The following is a 23,350-nucleotide window of genomic DNA, read 5'->3' as shown; positions in this document are numbered from 1 at the left end:
TTAAGAGTTATGGATACACGACAACGGATCTAAACACCAACTAGAAAAATGAATACAAGCTTTACGACCAAACCGACGGGAGAACCATAACCAAGAAGTAAGTTTAATCTCTTCCAAAAGCGCCGACTCATCCATAATGCCACCATTGAAAATAACGTTGTTTCGAACTTTCCATAAATTCCAAGTGGTGGCCAACCAAACCAAATGACGAATACGCCACTTATCTTTAACATTGAACAACTCGCCAAAGGCCATAAAATGGTCGATTCCTGCCGCTCCCAAAGGGAGAGTTTTGAAACCAAGATAAAACTTTGTTCCATAGTCCATTAATAAAATGGCACGAGAAGAAAAGGTGTGCACTATCCTCAATATGCTGGAAACAAAAAACACATGGCAGATCATGGGGATTAAATAATATACCTCTACGATGAAGAGCGGCCCTTGTTGGTAATTTGTTTAAAATTAACCTCCACCCAAAAAAACTAATTTTAGATTGTACATCTGTTCTCCATAACTGTTGTATAGCATCTAACACCTTGTTATCTAAAGTTTCGGCCTGCCTTGAAGATAATAAACTAGCATAGCTGGATTTCACCGAAAAAATACCGTTAACGTCTGGTATCCAACGCCAATGATCTAGAGCGGTCGACTGAAAAGAAAAACCAGAAAGCAGCCCTTCAAGTTCCAAAAGCCGCTGCTCATCATTCTCATCCAACGGAGCAAGCCAGCTCCATCTCCATCGTGGTACCGTAACAGAGCTATCCAAACGCTCAGCCACCTTTGCATATTTGTCCGCCTCATGAACATACAAATCAGGAAACAAATCACACAATGCTTGAGACCCAAACCATTTGAAATTCCATAATTCTATATCATTACCATTACCAACACAACAACCGATGTTGGACTTAAACCAACTAAAACTACGGCTTTTCCCCGAACCGATGATATCACGCCACCATAAGGATGAATTACGACCTGCTATATTATCATGACAGCCCAATAGCGGAGAAGGTAGGTGACCATACCTGTGACGCAGCAACTCGGTCCAAATGGCATTATCATGATTCAAGAATTGCCACTTCCATTTGCTCAACAAGGCCAAGTTAAAGAGTTCGAGATTTTTTACCCCTAAACCCCCTTTCTCCTTGGGTAAACAAATCTGCTCTCATTTAACCCAATAAAGTTTCTTATCTTCTACACCGCCACCCCACAAAAAATTCCTCTGAATTTTCTCTATTCCTTGGTAGGGTATAAAGGTCAGTAATAGTAAAAACAAAATCAGAGTGAACTGAAACATCTCTTGTATTCTAAGCTTGTTCCGCTAAGCTAGCCCTAAACCTAATTTTTTTCCCACTCTTTTTAATGCAGATTTATATTAAAAAAAATACAAATTTGTCAAACATGGGAATTGAACCCGCCACCCTTGCTTACAACAAAGTCTTTTAACCACTAGAGCATCTACTTCAATTGTGATTAAAGTTAGGAATCCCATCTCTTAACCCTCTTAACCACTAGACCTAATAAGAAATTACTATTAAAAATTAAGATTAATAATATATATAGTAACGTTATATATATATATATATATATATATATATATATATACACTATTAGAATAGATGAGAAATCACATAAAAATTATTTTTTTAACCGGATATATTAATTCTTATTATCTCTTATATTCTAAGTTTGTTCCGAAATGCTAACCCTAAACCTAATTTTTTTTTCCTCTCTTTTTACTGCAGCTTTATATTAAAAAAAAATATACAAATTTGTCTAACATGGGAATCAAGCCTGCCTCTCTTGCATACAATAAAGTCTTTCAACCACTAAAGCATGTTCTTCAATTGTGATTAACGTTAGGAATATCATCTCTCTTTTTTTCTGGTACAAAAAGGAATCTCATCTCTTAATCCTCACATATATGACATAAATTTATTTCACATCATTATCATTTTTTCCCTCTTTTATTGAGTGACCCACAATCTTAATTTTGCTATCAATTAACTTTAATCTATGCGTATTAATTAATGTTTGGTTGCTAATTTTTTTTATTTGCGTCTATAATAAGCTAGCCCACATTCTTAATTTTGCTATCAATTAATCTTAATCTACGTGTATCAATCAATGTTTGGTTGTGTTCTGATGAACACTCAAAGGGGGTTGTATTATTGATAATATATGAATGATATTACATGAACTTTGTCAAATATGGACTGATAAAAAATTCCATGATCCTTTACAATGAAAATACAGAGCTAAATAGGTTACAATTTTCTTTTTCCCCAAGATTGATCTCCTGGAGTTTCGGCCTCCACCGCCTTCTCCGGCAAACCAACGCAAGGATAGGGGTGGTTATTCCTTCCTTCGTCCCCAAGCCATGGAGGAGATGGAGGATGATGGTTTCTTTCCCGCGAAGCTAGGTAATTGACCTTCTGGAAGAAGAAGATATTTTGGGCGCGATTCATAGTTCAAAGATATTTGGAGCTACATCGTTTCGTCTCGCCATGTCATGTAGGCTCACTATCTCGCCTTCCTGGATCACTTTGATTGGGCTTTATTACTTTTGGACTTATTGGGCCTAACTTATTTGATCCTCTAATCCACTGCCCGGTCCAGGTTGCTAATTTTTTTTTTTATTTGCGCCTATAATAAGTCAACCCACATTCTTAATTTATGCGTGTCAAACAACGTTTGGCTGCTAAAAAAAATTGTTTTGCGCCTATAATAAGTATAATTTTTGCACCGCACATGTTGGAAAATTTTACATTTGAAAATTCTTAGTTAACTAATCTTCGTCGATTAAAGGAAAATTTATTTATTAGTTTTGTAATTTTTTTATAATATTTTTTTCAATCTGTTACCTAATTTTGAACCCTAATTATTTGGGACACCTTTCATTTTTCACATTAAACTAAATAAATTTTCACTAGAAACTTCCACGATTTAATTCCATTCCAAATATTTCAAATATACAATTCCAAGGTAAATTTAAAAAGATACGAATGAAACTTTCAATATAATCTATAAGAAAGTACTTCGTAATAACATAATTTTGGTTGTATGAATTTTATCCAAGTATTTTTTATTGTTACATATTACGGCTGATTAGACCCATGCACCACACGGGTCGAAGTTCTAGTTACAATAAAAAAGTAACCCTGATTATAACAAAAATGTTTACTCATAATTATATTTAGGCTTTAATGCAGTTTTGATCCCCCTATTTTGAAAATCATGAACTTTTGATCCCCTATTTTAAAAGTCAGCTTTTTGATCCCCCTATTTTAGTTTTTTATGAGTTTTAGTCTCCCAACTCATTTTGGTCAATTTTTGATGATGTGTCAAGCTAATTAATGACATGGCAGTGTCCATGTTGATTATTTTTAAAAATTTAAATCAAATATTATATTTTAAAAATATTAAAACAATAAAATAATTAAATAAATAATTAACAATAATTAGAAAATCAGTTTAATTCCAATAAAAATCATGAACCCTAAGTACCCAAATATGAAAAACGCAGCAACACATAAAGTTTCTCTTCCTCTCAATCGTGTCCTTCATATTGCTCCTCCTCTCTCTCAGTCTCCATCTTCTTCGATTTTCATCATTCATCATCTCTCTGTCGCAACAATCTTTCTCCAACATCTCCCTCTAAGTCGTTTCTCTCCCTCTCAATCATGTCTACTTCAAACTGTAAATCAGCTCCATGTTATTTTGATTTCTATTTTCAAAAGATCAATATGTTTATCCTTTTAGAGTTAAAGGGCAAAAAAGGTTGTAACAATTTTGATTGATTTGATGAAGAACTAACTATTTGAGGGAAAAAAGTGATATTGTCTTTGTTGGAAAAAATTGAAAGTTGAAGAAGGTTTCAAATTTGGCAAACAAAAAGGAGAATGACTTTGAAGATGAAGATGAAGTTTTAATGCAGTTGGTGGCAAACAAGGGATCCATGAAGTTGTCATGGTTTTTGAGAATTTTCTTGTTGGTGGCAACAATCATGTTGAAATAGACAGTTTAATTAAGTTCTAAGATATCTTGTAATGGATTAAGCTAGGTAGTAACAAATTATTCAAACTCTGCTTTAGGGTTGGTTCCATGATTTGGGAATAAGTTTCTGATTTTTTTTAACTTCTGCGTTTTTCTTTTTCGTTATCTTCGTTTTACTAATTTCTAATTATTGTTAATTATTTATTTAATTATTTTATTGTTTTAATATTTGATTAAAGAAAAAAATAATGACATGGAATATGTTTGTCCAACATGGACACTGCCACGTCACTAATTAGCTTGACACATCATAAAAAAATTGACCATAACGAGTTGGGGGACTAAAACTCATAAAAAACTAAAATAGGGAGATCAAAAAATTGGCTTTTAAAATAGGGGATCAAAAGTTTAAGATTTTCAAAATAGGGGGACCAAAACTGCATTAAAGCCTTACATTTATCAGCCCCTCCGTGACCAATTTTCTGTTTTCAACTTAACTACTACTAAAAAAATAATAATGAAAATGAGTTAATGAAATTAAGAATGACTCGGGCATATGTCACCAATGTTTTCATATATCAAGAATATCATTCAGCACAAGAGTACATACATGACAATGAACTGTTCACAAACAAGTCAATGGTAACATGGAACAAAGGCCATCATCATCTTTGACATGAGAACAAGGAACATGATATATCATAACGGTATTCTTAATGGTAAGAGCTCACAGAGTATCCTCATGGTGTTGCGCGGAAGACTTGAAGGAACTAGCTGGCAGCTAGCTTCAAACAAGTGCAACCCCATCAAATCCAGCAATTCTGAAAACATGCCTCCAAAACAATTCACACGGACATCATTGGCCATGCGCAGAACATAAATCCAGTCACAGGAAAGAATTCTATCAGGATGAACTACTTGCGGCCGCCTTGGAACACTTTCTTGGATGGAGAATGCATGAGTGATTTAGAATCTGAATTGATGGCGATATTTCCAATTCCAGCCTCCATGGCCTCCCTCTCATCTTTGTCCTTATTCTTCTGGTCAGAAGTAGCAATTTCACCAGCAGGGTTGTGATTAGGAGAAGGCACCGATGGCTCCAAAAGACGGGGACCTGCATTCATCCATGGATGTAGCAGGCATTGACCAGCTGTAGGTCTTTTCTCAGGAACAAAGTCAAGGATAGAAACCAAAAAGTCACTCATGTCACTTGCATCTTTCTCATCAAAATCGTACTTCTCCGTAAGCACTTTACTCAACGGCCAGAATCGCAACCGACGGATGTGTCTCAAATCACCATACCTATTGAAGAAATCCCGGGAATAACGCCCCCCTAGTGCAATCTAAAAATGATAATCCACAGACTCCGGTTAACTATGAACTAATGATCTTAACTACAAAGAAATGGATAGAAGAAATTTGTAACTACAAAGAAATGGATGGAAGAAATTTATTACCTTACGTGGCATCATTCCAAGAAGTTCCATCATTAATGCTAAGTGGTCCTGAGATAAATTAAAGATAGAGCACCCTTACTTACATCAGACATTAATACCAGAACCAAAGCACATATGCAAATAAACATCATTTCAAAATGTCAGTATTAAAGATAGAACTGACATAATAAAAGAATCAACATGGTCATTCCCCAAGGAAGTTATTATGTTGAAACTGGAACACATAAGCACATCCAATAGTCTCATCTGTAAACAGCACACAAACCCAACCATTTTCTCAACAAGAACACAATCTGCCTGAAGTAATTGATTTGCATAATAATGTTTTGACGCAAATGTTTTTGATCCCTTGAAATATGACTTTACTGGAATCAGCAAGTGTAACCTCATTTTTTTAATTTTTTTTTATAAGCAAAAACAGAAACCTCCTATTTAACTTTGTTTAATACACAGTTCGGGTAGTTAACTAACAGACATCACACAAATTCCTTGTTTGGACAGATTTTGTTCCCAGGCATGGTTGTCGAATTGCAAACTTTATCTCGTGGATCATAATATTCATGAATCATGACTAAATGTTATTCACAGTATAAAAATCATTTTTCCAACATAACTTAAATCATTTAAAAAGTGGTAGATATAAGAATTCAAAACCAAAATGTTAAAAGTACAAGCTTTGAACTAATCAAGATTCAATACATGAATTAGGTGGATTCAATTCTAGAGGTCGAGGATTACTGCCACTCCCCGTTAAACTAAAGAAGGAAGATGATAAAGTTAGGATATCAAGACTGATGGATATCAACAAAAACCAAGTCTTATCTAATCAGGTCAGGAAACCAAATTTTCAATAAATCCATTTACGAGAGAATGGTGGGAAATCATTCTGGGAAAAAGGCTGGCTTAGTTTTGGTTTGATGGTTCTAATAAATATGAACGGGAGGCTAATTGTTTTTCCCTTTCCCTCTCATTTCCAAGAAATGGGGAAATCAATCAGCCCTTTTCCACTTGGATTCACAAGCTTGACCCAGAACATTTCACAATTTAACTAGGAAATCACAGGTTAAAAATTCTGGTGCATAAAGGAGTATCGTCCAACATTTTTTACTCCCAAAAAGGAATAGCAAAGCAAACTGTGAAACTCTGCCACACTGTTGCCAAGGACATGGAAGGAAATGTTTCTGAATATTGTCTAGACAATTGCCTCAACTTGGTTCTGGTCACCTTCTCATGGCTTTCAAACCTTGTTAAAAAAAGAAGGGCCCCTATCCTTTTCCATTTTGAGAATGTGTGGTCAATAACTATTGCTTTTACTCAAAGACAACGAACGACAGCATACAAAAAACACAAGGCCATAAAACCTTACCCTCCTTGTATCAGAAACTACTCCAAGTATCACAGCAAACCCAGGCCAACATTCATCAAAACACCAAAAATCCTACTCCATGCATAATTCGCTGCTGGGCAGCATAAAATGCATTCCTAAAATCTGCATCATGCATCTTAATTCTTTTTGTGTCACTACCCATTCTACCTTAAATTCAATTCATGTGAATGTGGTTTCTTAATGCCCATTATAGTATTAGTACTATTTTTTATATAGAACCCATACGAGTACTGTCAATAAAGGTATGGGATGTCACCGGTATTTTCAGATCATATACATCAACATGCATTTCACTAATCACCATGTCATCATCCTAATTCTTTGGGAAAATCATACTGCCACTGATGAAGAGCAAGGAAGTGTTTAACAGTATATGCTTCTCGCTGTTACCTACCGCATTATTTGCATTCCATCATCCACACATGATTAAGCTTACACCTCATAATAGGGTTTTTACTATTTAGTTCTGTTTAAAACCATAATAGATATTTTTCCATGTTCCCAACTACAGAATTAATTCTCTATTTGTCTCATCTCATTATTCCATAATAAGGTCATCTGATATACAAAACGCAGGTAGGTTCTTAGCCTGAAAAAAGCCTTAAGACACACTGCAAAAGGAAAACACTTCGAAAAGATCCTTAATTGCATACATTCATATTGAATATTCTCCAGTCTATGGTCCTTACCATTTTGTTTCATTACAGATTCCACCAAACACTGCATATCATGTCACTGCTGATAAAGAAATCAATGGTTTCGGAGCATTCTCAAAAGTTGTTTTAAGCTTGATCACTCCTCTCAGAAACTATGACTTCTAGCACAGCATCAGCTCCAACACCAGAAAATTCAAGTGAACAGGCTTGAAAGTTGAAAATATAAACTAAAAAAAAAAAGGAACTTCTCTAAGTTACAATAGTTCTATTTGTAAATAAATAAGAAAACCAAATGGGAGTTCCCATGTTGTAATTTATATCTCAGATGAATCGGTATAAGGTGCACACTATAATAGTATAATTATTTCCAAATACCACCACTGCACAACCAAGCTTTTCTTACTAGGTAGGGTCAGCCACAACATGGACGCCATAATGCCATGTCATATATATTAGGTCCAATGATAGATCATTAACCTCTAAATCTCTCTTAATGGTTTGGCCTATAATTTTTCTCAGTCTCTCTTTCCCTCTAGTTAATGGACTATCCTACACTGGCCTACTATTTTTATCAATGCTGCTACAATTCTTACTCATGCATGTCCAAACTGCCTGAGACAATATTCTTCCATTTCTCTTCAAACAAAGCTATCCCAATTTTCTATCCAACGATTGTATCTGTAATTGTGTCTTGTCTTGTATGATAGTATCCATCCTCCTAACATTCTCATCTATGTGAGTATGTGACACTAACTTTACTTTCTAGTTGGTTATATACCGCCCAACAATCAATTCTATAAGATATTGCAGGTCTGATGCAACAAAATTTTCATTTAAGCTAGGGTGACATTTTCCTATCACATGTAGGGGTGAGCAAAACTCAATCTGGCCAGAGCCATTCAGGTTTGAACAGGTCCGAAAATAACATATTATGGACAAAGTAGAGTCCTATTTTATAACCGGACACATCAGATTAGGGACGAGTTTAGGTTAACCTTCAGTTGCCCAACCCGTCCCATCCCATGTAATGTAACCCTTGTAAGTTATAATTTATAAATTATTTCATATTTTCATTTCTCTGAAAGCATATTGTATACACAAAATCATTTATTATTATTATTATTATTATTATTATTATTATTATTATTATTATTATTATTATTATTATTATTATTATTATTATTTCTTCCTTAGCAATATCATAAAATTACAATAGAGTGAAAGGATGTTGCCTATTCAGAAAGAATTTCTATATATATGATATATTTATTTATTCATTGCTTGAACTATTTTTCTTTTGTGCAATGACATATGATCATCCTAAAGTTTTATTTAGCTTATGCTTTGGGTCATCCCGACCCTTTGATTCTTTCCTTCATAAGTATAGTAACAGGTGATTCTTTTCTTCATAATTAGCCCTATATCATTCTCTCTTTTTATTCATTTTAATGTCGGGTTTGGGCCTACAAATTTGGCCTGTTAGAATATTAGGGTCAGGTAAGTATAGTAAGTCCTTACTCATTTTATGCTCACCCCTAATCACACGTAACATTCGAATCAAACCTACATAGATAATATGGTTAGCATCTCCTCTATCTCTCCATCACTTCGTATGTGAGCTCGAACACATTTTTGTTATATAAATTGAATCGAGTTAGAACCTGCCAATACTGACCATTCACGTATAACAGTTGAGATAGTTAAGCTTATTCTAAAATTATATATAATCATTGTTGCCAATAGTTGTTATGTGTGTCCAGGAAGGACTCATACACATCACCTACACAACAGTCCCCCCATCTAAACAAGAAAAGGTGAAAAAGCTAACATTATGAATAAGACTTTTCATTCAATGACCTCCATATATGATTTTGATACAGTCCTTGGCTCTAAATGGAACACTCCACAATATTTATTCAATTCCTATTTGATGGAATAGTTAAAAGTTATATTTTTTTCAGTTACTGGCAATTTAAAAAAAAATGTTTTTCACTAAGGCGGTTGCAGTGACCAGGCCCAATCTGAATTCCTATTTACGTTAAGTACTGTATATGTAATTTAATTGAGACCTTCAAGAATTTGGAGTACACTAGAATAAGTTGTCTTAAGTCCATAATTTTCAAGCAGCTGAAGTAGCCCAGAACTTCTTACAGAATTTTGAGGTTGGAATGGGAAGCTACCTCAAATGCTAGCAAAACAGGTGGGTTGAGTATCATAACAGCTAAGAGTTGAAGTTTCCAATACATTATTGAAAATATTATTACGTTATAATTTCATTAGTTTCCATCTTTCTTTTGGCATTTTCAAGGACCATAAAACCTAAAATTTTCACTATGCAGAGTTAGAATGAACAGATAGAACACATAAAAATACTAGAATATAAAATATGCATACCTCATCCCTATCGAAGTTATCACCACTATGAGGATCAAATAACACGTCTCCAGTTGCAAGCTCAAAACATATGCAAGCAAACGACCAAAGATCTGCAGATGTAGAATATTTTGATCCAAGGATAACCTCTGGGCACCGATATTGTCTTGTCTGAATGTCATTTGTAAACTGTTTATATGTCCAGCAAGCATTACCAAAGTCAACTAACTTGCACTTGACATCAACTGAGGCAAGCAGTTTCTGTCTCACAGTGCGGCTTCCTCTTCTGCTGCCCTGCTCTTTTAGCTTTGTTCCATCAGCATCCGATAACCTACTAGTGCCAGCAGAACTAGAAGCTTGTTCTCTTGCAGAACTTGCATTTGGAGATGATTCTACAGCACCAGAGGTTTCATGACTACCATCAGCTCCTTCAGATGCTTCCTTCTCAGCACATCCATGAGCTGCTTGCTTGGCTTTTCTCTTAATATTTTTCTTATGATTCTTAATCAAATCTCCATTTGATGTTTTTGTGTCTTTTGCAGCCGTTGACTCCAGCAAGGTCTTGTCTTTACTATTAGGAAGAATAAGAGGAGCACCAGACTTTCTAGGATCCTTAGACGGATCAATTGTTGATAAGAGAAGGATATTTTCGGGTTTCAAGTCAGTGTGTATGATAGAAAGTTGCTTATGTAAGTAATCCAATCCAACCAAAATATGAAAGCATATCTCTTTAACCATGCTGATAGGCATTCCACGATAATCACTATACTTAATAAGAGTTAAAAGGTTATCCCCAAGGTACTCAAAAACCATACAAACATGCTGTCCATTTGGACCAGAATGCTTGAAATGGTCCAAAAGCTTGACCACGCACTTTTTATCATCGGTGTCTCCCTCCGCAATCTGTTGCAATATCGTTATCTCATCCAAGGCAGCCTCGGTGTAATGCTGAGCACTCTTTTGAACTTTCAAAGCCACGTATCTCTGCAGATCTCCACACACAAAAAAGCAAAAACAAACTAATAATGTGAAAAAACATGTCAAACCAAACCACTATGGCCAACAACAAAAAACAAAAACTGTTCCAATTAGGCCTTATTTGGATAATCAGCTTAACTTCTAACTTATAACAAAAGTGTTTATCCTGATAAGCCCTTATGTATAAGTTATTTCTATAACAAAAAATAAAAAACAAAAATTGAACAGGAACAAAAGTTAAAATAAAGTTAAATTGTTTCGTATAAGCTATAAGCTGTTTTCATAAATTGTCTTGGAGAACTTAGGGCCCGTTCGGATTAGCTTATTTTTGAGCTTATTAAAAATAGCCTTATGCAAATAAATAAACTTGTATGTTAATCCATAAGTCTCACTAGCAAAAATTGTATCTTCATAAGCTATTATTTCATAAAAGACCTTAACATACTCATAAATAATACATAAAAGACCTTAACAAACTTATTTCATAAAAGACCTTAACAAACTTATAAATTGTATAAGTTGTTTTGTATAAGCTCAAAAATAAGCCAATCCAAATGAACCCTTAGTCTATATGGTTGCTCAATCCCTAAAATTCAAAGTATTTCTATTCTTCCTAATTATAAATCAAAGCACTAATTGGTTGCTCAATCCTTAGCATGTAACTCAACTCAATGAGAACTTAGAACCCCCAATCAACAGATGAAAAAATGAATGCATAAAAAACAAAAAAAATTGGGGAAAAAGATGCGATAATCAAAACATAAAGCGCTTATGAATTATTTCAGCACAAAAATGAAAAAAGAGAAGATTTAGAGAGAGGAAAAAGAACGAACAGAATGATGTGTATCCCAAGCGAGCCAGACAGTGGAGAAATGGCCCCAACCAAGCTTGCTCTGAACGACATAACGACCGGAGTTGAAAGTATCGCCGATTCGGACGGCGTGATAACCACCGCGTCGGTAATCTTCGGTTCCTTCATCTTCGGAGGTGAAATCGCTGCTTTCAGTGTTTTCGGGTTCGCAGTTATCACCCATTTGACCCAAGAATTATAGGTGAGAGAGAGAAAGTGGTTCTTGTTTGTTATAACAAATTTTTCAGAAACTTGGTGTTTATTTCTTCGATAATTCCTTAGCGGTTAAATTAATTCAGTAAGGTGTCATCTTCATCCTTAAACTCGTTTTCATCTGATCCTTCATCATCATGATTGAGCACTCAGCACAGTATAACAACCATTAATTAATTAATTAGTACTAGTATATCATAACATTTAATTTATATACACCTAAAATTATTTTTATTTTTTTATAAAAACTGTTGTGCACAGTTTGGGTAAAGTTGCATTCAATAATGTGTTGTCACATCATTTAATGAATATGACATGTATTTTAAAATTATGTCATGACATGACAATATATTATTGGATGCATATATAAAATAACTTTCATCGACGGTGTATATAAATTAAATTCTAAAATTATTTTTACATGTATCAAATCAAACCATGAAATATAGATACATCTACCGTGTATTTGAGGAATTTAATTTAGGTGCACCGTTAGTGTAACACTATTTTACACGTGTACCTAGTAATATATTGACACATCATGTATTGTGTTTAAAAACACATAACGTGTCATATTCATTAAATTACAGTATATGTCAAAAAATTATTGGATATACGTGTAAGATAACTTTATACTGACAATGCATAAAAATTAAACTCATATTTGAGACTATATTTTATGAACAACTATGATTTTATTTGATCCATGAGTAAAATTGTTTTACACGGTAAGTGCATATTTATTTCGATGATAATAATAATAATAATAATAATAATAATAATAATAATAATAATAATAAAAGACTAATTGTTATGCACTTATGTACAAGAGTTTAATGGACATACTCTGTCAGTGTAAATTAATTTTACCCTTACATCCAATAGGAATCAAACATTTCTCAATGTCATACAATTATAGTGGGACATAATATTAGTTTACATTGTTTGTGCATATATATTTTTCTCTATGTACAAATGGTTGGTCCAAAAAATGAGCTAGTGTCTTGTGGAGGTCTCTTGGGTGTCTTGCATTACTTACAAGCTCGGGCATATTAACAAAAACAACGACAATTGATCATCACCACTTAAAATAATTTTCCAAAATGTGTTGTGCAACTATTTAAAAGATCGGCAAAAAAGTGTTCATGTATATTAAGTACTTAAAGTTAAGCATTTTGTCCTTAGATGCCTCGTGCTTGGAGGTACATAGTGGATCTTTATATGCTTTGCATAATCTCAAACTATTGTTTTAAGCATTTCGTCATGACAAGGCGTCATGTTTGAGGGTTGTGTACCGTTATAAATATTTTAGACCTATGCTAGTATCATTAAAGGAACATAGACCTAATAGTCGCTTATCTAAAAAAAAATACAGACCCAATAGTCACGCTCGCGCATGGCAATATATTACAAAAATCTCTATTATTCTAATATTTGAGCTAGTACATCATCGTTCGAGTATCAAAACTACTTCAACAAGAAAATCTACATATCATATGAGAGAATTTGCAATCCTAAGGCATATAAACAATATTCTTCTAGAAACTGTAATCCAAAATACCCTTTGTCATTTCCTTTCTCTTATGTGGTTGCAAACTACTACTAAACTTTCAATCGTCTGAGTCAAACATATTAATCAATGTTGATTTGATATCGTTGAGACAACAAAGAGTTAAACACGCAATGGGAAATTTTGTCCTAGTAGGCTTAACCAAGTAGTGAACTTTCTCGCCATAGTAAATTATCTGTGTTCTGAACAAGTAAATACAAGTAGTGAACTTTCTTGCGGTCCTTATAGTGACTTGATCAATAATCACCTTTTTCTTGACCAATAATCAATGCAATGCACAACACATCAAGTCCAATTTCCCACCAACTTTGAATTGGCAAGTCCAATAAACAACCCAGCACGATGGAAAGCGGTTTAATTTGAAGAAAATCTGAAACAAATTTTTCTATCATACCACAATTCAAGTTGCAAGAAAGAATTGCAGTAAAAAAATTGTAGAAAGAACATGATAGTAGTCTTGCTAGTAGGAGAAAGAAAAAAGTCTTGGAAGATTATAAAAAGTCTTAAGGGTTTGAGTGAGATTGTTGGGTGAGTGTTTTATGTGTATTTGTTAAGTAAAAAGTCCATCAAAATCCATTACATGGTAAAATCTATCAAAATCCATAGACTTTTGAATATCAATAGACATTTTAAAAGTGGTAAGAAATCTCAATTGAATACTAACAGATTTTGTTTCCCTGAAAGGAAAAAAAATTGATTGTCTTAATTGAATACCAAAAAATTTATTTGACTATTATAAAAGTATTGATTGAATACCACTAAACTTTTTTAACATAAAAAAGTCTTGGCTTAAATATGAAAATGGTCCCTGCAATTACGGTCTGTTTTGATTTTAGTCCCTGCAAAAAAAAAAGTTTGATTTTAGTCCCTGCAAAATACCAAAACTTTTAAAAAGGTCCTTGATGTGAATTTTTAGCTGACATGTCAAGTAGTTGATGATTTGGCAGATACTGACTAGAATTTTTTATGACGTGGAATTAACATGTCATTTTTATTTAAAAATTAAAAAATGAAAAATAACATGTCAGATTTTTTTAAAAAAAAAAACAAAATACATTGAAAAATAAAAATAGAAAATTAATATACTTACAAAAAAAAGTTAATATATTAGATTCAAAAATATATTATATTTAAAAAATAAAATTATCAATTTTTTTTACAGTAAATAAATTATCAAAATAGAAGAAAGAAATCACGCAAATAAGGGGCAAAAATTAGGGTTGAATCAAAGTTGTTATTTAAGGATAAATCACGCAAATAAGAAAGAAGATGTGGAGTAGCAAAGGTGGTTCGTCTTCTTCAGTAGAAAAGCTTCATGTGTGTAGGTGTTAATTACCCATGGTGATGTACAAAGCTAATCTATTACAATATAAGAAAACTAATGACAATGGTAAAATCAAAATTGCCCTTGCTTAAGAATCCGACACCTGTCCAAATTAAGGGTATTTGCTGTCAAAAAAATTTGTAACTGAACCAGAATGAAAAGTAACCAAGCCATATGGCTCACTAACTGAGCCAGTTTGAGTGTATTGAGAGATGAAAAATCACTTTTTGTTGAGCCCAAGATGAGCCATAGTTTCATATCAATTGTTTTAGTTACTAATCAATTGAAAAATAGTACAACTTTATGACAACATACTTTATGATATAGGTTGTCAATAGCTGTCAAAATTGGGGGCAAACTTTGAAATTCAAAATTCAAATCAAACAAGATGATATACCACTTCTCTCTCATTATTCTTTCTTCTACATTTAACTCTTCACTCTCCTCCTTTTGCTTATTCATATTTTGTGATATCCTCCATTTTACTAATATTCATTTTTTTGTGTTTTGCAGAAAAAGTATAAGACATTCATCTCTATCCAACAACAAGAATTACTCATCTCTACCAACAACAACAACAACAACAACGCGGGTATATAGATGAAACTCACTTTTCTTCATTCTTCTTTTTTTATCTATCATATCAAGTTTATGATTTTTTTTCTTGAACTTCATCACAGCCGAATAAGTATACGAAGATTAAACTCACGTATGAAGGTATGAAAATCAAACTCATTTTTGTTATCTTCCAATTCTTTTTTGAACTTCATTTTTTCATTCTTTTATTCTATGTTAAAATCTTTGTTCTATGTTTTCTCAACACATAAAAATAGTCTCTACATTTATTCTAAATAAATGTGATGTTTTACAAAATAAAACAAAGAACAAATTTTTTTTTTAGGTAGACTAAAAAATCGGTCTCATTCATAAAAATAAAACAAAAAATCCAAAATATAATCTTATCTAAATAAAAAAAAAAACAGATTTAAACATAAAATAAAAAGAAAACATATACATACTAAACATGGAAAAATCATCATTTTTATAATGTTACTTTTTCATCAAAATAATTGTATTAATCTATAAATAATTACAAATACTTTTCATATTCATAAGTTCAACTTTTAATCTATTTTTTCTTAATTTCAACTACACTATTTTGGAGGTCAAATGAAAAAGCAAATCAACAGATGAAAGAGAAAAAAATGAAATCAACCGAAAGAAGAAAAAAAATGAGAACAAACATGACAATCATACTAACAGTAGTAAAAGAAAATTGTTTACTTCATTTTCTTCATGAAAAAAACAACAAAAATACAATCAGATCCAAAAAAAAAAAAAAAAAACCCAAAAACGAAAAAAATATTACAATTACTACTTCATCTTCTTCATGAAAAGAACAACAAAAACACAATCAGATCCAAAAAATAATACATACAAATCCAAAAACGAAAAAAAAATGTGTTGATACACATATCCAAAAAAAAAAATTCTATTTGTGTCAAAAATATGATAAATAGAGAGGAAAAAAAATGAATTATTTTATCAGTTTATTTTTTAGATCCAGAAAATATAAACATATACATACCTACCTTCTGTTGATCTACAAATAGAAACATATCAAACAAATGAATTTTCGTAGATCCAAACCAAATGTGATTCTTTCTTTTAATTGCTCTGATTTAGATTTTACATGTCGTACAGATCTCCTTGCCATTTTGTTGTTGCGGCGGCTAGGGTTTGATGAAGGAGAAGAGAGAATTTGGTGAAAAATATATGAAGGTTATACCAACCATGTATTCACAAGATATTTACAAAATAGAAGGATTTCATTTTCCGGCACGGTGGATGCAATTTCCGGCACGGTGGTCACCGGTAAAAGTAGTCCGATCTTGATTTTTACTTTGTGGGTTTTGTAGAGAATATCGATGAGAGTCTTTTTATGATGATGATTTTTTTGAAGGTTATCTATGGTGGTGGAGATCTAGACGAAAAGGTGGACGGTTGGAGAAATATAACAGAAAAAAAAAATCGGTGGAAGGAAGATAACTTGAGAAGTTCAAATATGCATATTGTCTAAAAGGAGCATGTGCCGGAGCAATGGTGGAAGTTGGCGGCGGCTAGGGTTTGTTGGAGAGGAAGAGAGTTTCTCAAAGAAATGTTTGTTAAGAGAGAGAAGGAAAATTATTAAATGGGTGTTTGAAGTTAAAAGTGAAAAAAATAGATTCCTCATTGGTCTACCACAAGAGAAGAATGATTATTTTTTTATTTTTTATTTGTAATAAAAGATTGGGAAAAGTTTTAATTGTTATTATCATTATAAAAAATAAAAAAGTAAGATGATTTCTTGGAGAGAGAGAAAATGATTTCATAGAGTGGTGAGATGAAGGAGACAAAGAAGGAGAGGCAACCATAGATGAGAAAATCAAGACATGGTTCGTGGGTTTAAAATGAGTGAGAAAAGTGTGGGTGAGAAGAAAATAGTGGGTAAAAGAAAGTTATGATCATATAAAAATTGCAAGTGGAGGAAAATGTAGGTGAAAACAGTGTTTTAAAAACCGGACCGGTCATCGAACCGGCGAGGGCACTGGGTCACTGGTTCATTGGTCGAACCACTGGGTCACTGGTCGAACCGCATGATAAATCGGATTAAATCGGATTAAACCGATGAATTGAACCGGTCTCTATAATAAAACTATATATTTATTGAACCTGAAGCAGGGGTTTTAGCAATTTTTTATTGAATGATAAAGTTTTATTGAAAATTTCTTAAAACTGACATGGTTAAAATAGAAAATATTTACACAAAAAATGACCCAAAATAGTAAATTAATCTAGAAAAACGTTCTACCAAAATTAATAGCTAAGGTTACCTTAAAAAAAAATGTTAGTTAACTTTATAATTTTTTATGTAGTTAGTTAATTTTATAGTTGTCTATAAGTCAAATCTATGATGCACAAATAAAACAAGTCACCATGCACACACTTATTTGATTGTATATGTATATTCTTTAGAGTTGGAAAATATCATTCATGTATTTAAAAAGTATATATGGATTTTAACTAAAATAAAACTTTATATTTCAACCAAAAAACACCTTATAATTTTCTTTAATAAGTTACACTATGTTTTTTATTTTTTTTAAAGATACACTATGTTTATTTTAAATGCAATTAAACAAAAAAAGAAAACAATTGGGCCACACATAGTAAAAAGCCCAAGATAATTACTTAAAAGAAAACCCTAAAAACACTAGTATCATGTTTTTGTTGGGTATTGGCAGCCGCAGCTTCCCTTTTCTTTCTATGAGTTATTGCACTGGTTTCCCATGTTTTTATTTTCTGCATCTTCTCAATCAATTTGCTTCTCTATTTCCATTCTTAAGTGATTTCTTCTTCTCTTGGGTACTTGGGTGGGTGCAAGAGGAAAATTTCATGAGGTTCAATGAGCAAATTATACAAGAATATCTATACAATTTTTCAAGTTCTATTTCAAGTTCAACACTTCAACCTTTCTATTTCTATCATTTGCATCATGTTTCTTCTGTAACCTTCTTCTAGTTTTTTTTTTTTAACAAAAAAATTAATAATAATAAGTTAATAATAACAAAACGAATTTTGTAAAAAAAAAATAAATTAAAACGACGTCGGAAAAAAAACGCGTGCAATTGAACCGGCGGTTTGGCGAACCGGCCGGTTCACCGGTTTTTCCGGTTTTTAGCGGTTTCCACCGGTCTAATAGCATAGCCGATCCAACATATGAACCAGACCGGACCCCCCTCCGGTTCACGGTTCGACCGGTTCGACCGGCCGGTCCGGTCCGGTTTTTAAAACACTGGGTGAAAAGGAAAGAGTGTGTGAATAACTTCTCGGTATACAAAATATTATGTGCATTAAACCAAATAATGAATATTACAATGAGTTTAATTGATATGCACCGACAATATAAAATAGTTTTACACGATCGTCCAATAAACAACCATTATTTTGTCATGTCATATCAAGAAAGTCGGGTGAAGTGATGATGTGACGAAAAATATGATTGATATTAGTGGATAGTTATGATTAAAACGGATGAAGCTACACGAATGAAGCTTTAAATGAGACTTATAATCACAAAATATTGAGAGTTATGATTAAAACTTTTATCCATTGTCAAGTCACAAATTTTCCGTGTTTGAAAATCAAAACCCATAATTATCCAGCTAATCAAACTTAAGTGAATGCCCCTGAACTTTTTTTTTTTTTAGGTTACATAATACCCTTAAACAATCAAGAAAATCAACTACACTTAACTAAATTTCTTAAATACCGCGTAAACAATTATTTTTGTTTTTTTTAAACACCACGTAAACACCGGAGGGAGTATTAAAGATTTCTAGATCCCAATAGACCCAATGCCAAATAGCCGCCAAAAAGCACAAGCCCGAAAACACAATATGTGCCGCGGTCCCGCTTTTTTTTTTAAGAAACCAATATTTTAAAAAATAAATTGAAACCAATATTTTTACTTTATCAAATTGTTAAGTTTTTTTTTTTTTGTTTATAATCCTTTGGTTCATAGGAGAAAAGGGCCCTACTAGTCCAAAGTTTGGCCGTAAGGTAAGTAAAGTCTAACCAAGAAATTGTTCCACTCAGGAATTGAACCCGGATTCTTCCGAAATCCGTCCTTTTTGGTGAAGCTCATTAACCTAAGGGTGTACGTGGGCCGGATTGGGTTGGGTTTGACTAAAACCCGAACCACATAGGATACTCCAGATTGGATCGAGGAAAATAACCACTCGTTATAACATTGGGCCGGGTTGGGTAAATCCACTAATTTTCAGGTTGGATTGAGCTGGGTAGTGGGTTACCCAAATTATTTTTCTATTTTTTTATATTAGATATTTAAATGTCAAATCATATATTTTAATAAAAATAACTCAACCATTGTATTTTCTTGAAAAATAGTATTTTTTCACTATAAAAAATAATCACATATTTTCACTATAAAAAATAATCACCTATTTTTCATGTAATCACCTACCCAAATAATTTTTTTTGCTTTTTTAAATATCAAATGATTAAACGATGAATTATAATATATGTTTATGAAAATTATTCAAGCTTTTCATTTTATTTTTTAAACAGTGCGATAAATTATCATATTTGTTTATAAAAATTATTCAATCTTTCTATTTTCTTAAAAAATAGTATAACTTATTTTCAATATAAAATTATTTAATGATCAAATGGGAAAATCTTTAGTATTTTCATAAAAAATATTTCAAAAAACAATGCACTTGTGGGTAAGTGAGTTTTTTGGGTTGGGTCCGGTTTTACCCGGAACCCAACTTTTTTTATGGGACCCATGTGAATTTCAACCAATAAAAGAGAGTGTGTTGGAGTGTGTTTGTTAAAGAGTGTGTTGCTAGTATTATTCATCGTAAATACACGTGTTTAGGATTTAATAAAACACAATATTAAAAAAAAATGTAATAATTGTAAATGGTCAACAACATTATCTTCCTTTTACTAGTAAAAGGAATGCTGAGTTGCTCATAAGCAAACATTGTGATGATGTGGCACCTCTAAGAAAACTTCACTTATTTGATAAAAAAAAACTCCACTTATAAATATTTAATCTAATTAAATTTTTCATAAGAATGAATTGCACAAAACATGTTCTTATATTATTTATAACTTTTCACTATCATAATCGTACCATTAAGTATTTTCCACTATTACACTTCCCTAACCTTAGAGCTTCTTGCAAATGTAACCAACATAGAGTAATAAAAGAAATATTGCTTAATTTTCAGTTTCACTCTAACCTTTATAACCACCACTTATCACATTTTTTTTTCCATATTTGTTCTATACATTTGACACTTGCAATGATACTCATGAGATCATATACATCTTCAAGTTGTACACTATGTCTACTATTGATATCAATCTCAGCAAGATATGTAGACATTTTTCAATATACATGTGTTCATTTGTCTTTTATAGTAAACTTAATTATTGTACATTTTTTTGTTTTTTTGTTACTTTTATATTCATTTATTCTTTAATGTCATGAAGGGAAAACATGATTGATTGCTCATGTTCGGAATGTGAGGAAGATTTGAAGAAGAACTTAGGTGAGTTTTGTCAATCCCTTGAATAATTTCCTAACTTATCAGCTACACTCAAAACAATGTCAACAAGTAAGTAGATCACCTTTTACCAACGTTTTATCTATTGTGTTTTTAAATTTACATATTTGTTGTTTTTATATATGAACACATAGATGAAGACATATGGTTTTATGGACAACCTCACCATTAACATTAATATTCATTGCAATTTCATGTTTTTTCAATCGTTACCAGTGTTATGAAGAATGATATGTTGCTGATTGAAAAATGGTGTATGTATTGGTGCAAGTCAAGTATAATTTTTAATTTAGTTTTATATGTATAGTCCCATTCAATTTTATTTTTTTAACATAATTGTTATATATTATTACTGTAATTTTTATTAAATATATGGCTAATCTTTACTTTTTTTTATTCATTGCTAGCAACATCTCTATTTAATTTTAGGTACAAGTTAAATTCAAAACACGGACCTCAAGAGTCGTCCCCAAGAATTTTGATTATGTTAAAGCAAGCATAATCAAATTTATCCATCACTCATTCCACAAATTAGTTAATTAACACTCATTTTTCTATTTAATTTCATTTATAGAATAACAAATTTAGTAAAAAAAAATATTTTTATTTATTTATTTATAAAAATAATAAAAGGTTCAAATTGATGAAAGGTCAATGAAAAGTCGTAAGTTACAAACTATTTTTATTTTATTAAAATATCAATTATTTACATTTTTTTATTAATAGTATAGGAAAAAAGTAGTTGAAAAATTGCACAAATGAAAAAAAATGATAAAAAAAAATAATAGAATAAATTTTAATAATAAATAAAACTCAGCTCAACAAAGTCAATATATCAGCACAAGGCAAGCATGACTACATCTAACATACAAAAGTAAAAAAGCAACGGTAAGAAAAAAAAAGTAAGAAAGCAAAGCAAGTTGCGACTATACTACCACGATGCATAAAAAAAAAGTTAAGTTCTCATATTATTACACTATTAGAATAAAATATAATGCACATCTTCAAACTTATGAATATTAACAGATATTCACTAAAAATTATATTAATTGTCCTTAATATACACAAATCTACTATGTAGGTTAATATTAAACAAAATCTTTTTTTTAAAATAACCTTCTTATTTTTAATATTGATTTATATTAAATATAATCATGGTACTATATTTAAAATATTAACAATCATTTAATTATATATGATTATACTTATCATAATTATTATTTTATTGATAAAAAATATTGTAAATGTGTGTTTTAATCAGACCCATGAAATGAAAGAAAAAAAAACAAATCCTCTATAAAAAAGAGTACTGCATTCTAATAAATACTACTAAATTAAATTGAAAATCCGAATAAAAATTATTAAATAAAAAAATTCAAAGCAAAATGAGCGGAGAAAAACCTCATAAAAAAAAACCAAACAATAGACAAAAAAAATCAAGACTAATAAAATCGGGATAAAATTTCACCAAGTGTCACATATTTATTTTGTTGTGTTCGTAAGTTACAATTTTTTTTACACGTTTATGAGTCCAGTCAGATTATTCAATTTATTTTTGGTTCAAACAATTCTCAAACAAAACGGTGAACATATATGTTAAAACAAAAATATAAATCAATAGGCTCATTAGCTCAGTTGGTTAGAGCGTCGTGCTAATAATGCGAAGGTCGCAGGTTTGAGACTTGCATGGGCTATATTATATATTTGGATTTTTTGTTGTGATTATTATTTTGATCACCATTTTTTTAATACTAGCTACTAAAAAATAACTTTTGTTTTTAAATTGAGAGAGAAAAATGTATGAATATTACGTGTTAATATTTTTTATGTCTTTAAGAAGGTAAAAACATTTTATTTTTCAATAGTCAATTTTATAAAAATAAAATAATAATTGTCATTCATAAATATTTGTAAAGATCTGTGGGTACCTCAATATAACACCTCATGTTGATTGTCTAGAATATCAATAGGAATATACATAATTGGACCGGGATAAATTAAAATTACAGATCAAATTAGTTCGTTTACAATGCAAGTAACAACGAGTACAACGTAACAAAACATCACACCGGAACAGAAACTAAAAGACTAATATAATAACAGGAATGAAATTAGCATCTGACAACATACAATTCAACGTAGCTTTGATCATTCCTTCTTACCCTGCTGTTTCTTAACCTGTTGCCTGTAATCAAATAATAGTGGGGCAAGACTATTAACCTCAGTGGGTTCAAACTACCCAACTATGGTGGTGACTACATCGGGGAAATACAATACCTGTTAGTTGATAAATAATATAATATTTTTCATGTGTTTTTTAACCTACTATCTGTAATCAAATAATATTGGGGGTTAGACTATTAAACCTCATTGGGTTTCTCGCTTGATTTTTAACACTTTGTG

General features: G+C 31.7%; 2 protein-coding genes, 1 long non-coding RNA gene and 1 other non-coding gene across 5 annotated transcripts; 2 read left to right on the top strand and 2 right to left on the bottom strand.

Moving 5' to 3' along the window:
• Positions 1-2,471, bottom strand: LOC123895689. The gene is made up of 3 exons (XM_045946170.1): positions 2,275-2,471; positions 468-1,028; positions 1-373 (listed from the first exon to the last, which is right to left on the bottom strand). The coding sequence occupies exons 1-3, from the start codon at positions 2,469-2,471 to the stop codon at positions 1-3; spliced, it is 1,131 nt and encodes a 376-aa protein (XP_045802126.1).
• A 2,085-nt stretch (positions 2,472-4,556) lies between these two features.
• LOC123904416 (SRSF protein kinase 1-like) lies at positions 4,557-12,099 on the bottom strand. Of its 2 annotated transcripts, none has more exons than XM_045954088.1 (4): positions 11,684-12,099; positions 9,894-10,856; positions 5,457-5,504; positions 4,557-5,342 (listed from the first exon to the last, which is right to left on the bottom strand). In XM_045954088.1, exons 1-4 carry the CDS (start codon positions 11,882-11,884, stop codon positions 4,914-4,916), a joined length of 1,641 nt encoding a protein of 546 aa, XP_045810044.1. In that variant the 5' UTR covers positions 11,885-12,099; the 3' UTR covers positions 4,557-4,913. The 2 variants fall into 2 exon arrangements, with proteins under 2 accessions (XP_045810044.1, XP_045810052.1); XM_045954096.1 differs by having other exon boundaries at positions 9,894-10,864; positions 11,684-11,814.
• Positions 12,100-15,156: 3,057 nt separating this feature from the next.
• On the top strand, positions 15,157-17,118 carry LOC123904410. Its single transcript, XR_006808251.1, has 3 exons — positions 15,157-15,399; positions 15,488-15,524; positions 16,512-17,118. It is a non-coding gene; the product is annotated as an uncharacterized LOC123904410 (long non-coding RNA).
• Positions 17,119-22,567: 5,449 nt separating this feature from the next.
• TRNAI-AAU lies at positions 22,568-22,641 on the top strand. The gene has a single exon. It is a non-coding gene; the product is annotated as a tRNA-Ile (tRNA).
• The last annotated feature ends 709 nt before the right edge of the window (positions 22,642-23,350 follow it).

The sequence above is a fragment of the Trifolium pratense genome, linkage group LG1, assembly GCF_020283565.1.
Source record: "Trifolium pratense cultivar HEN17-A07 linkage group LG1, ARS_RC_1.1, whole genome shotgun sequence".
Taxonomy (NCBI): Eukaryota; Viridiplantae; Streptophyta; class Magnoliopsida; order Fabales; family Fabaceae; genus Trifolium; species Trifolium pratense.
This window is presented reverse-complemented; position numbering and strand designations above follow the sequence as displayed.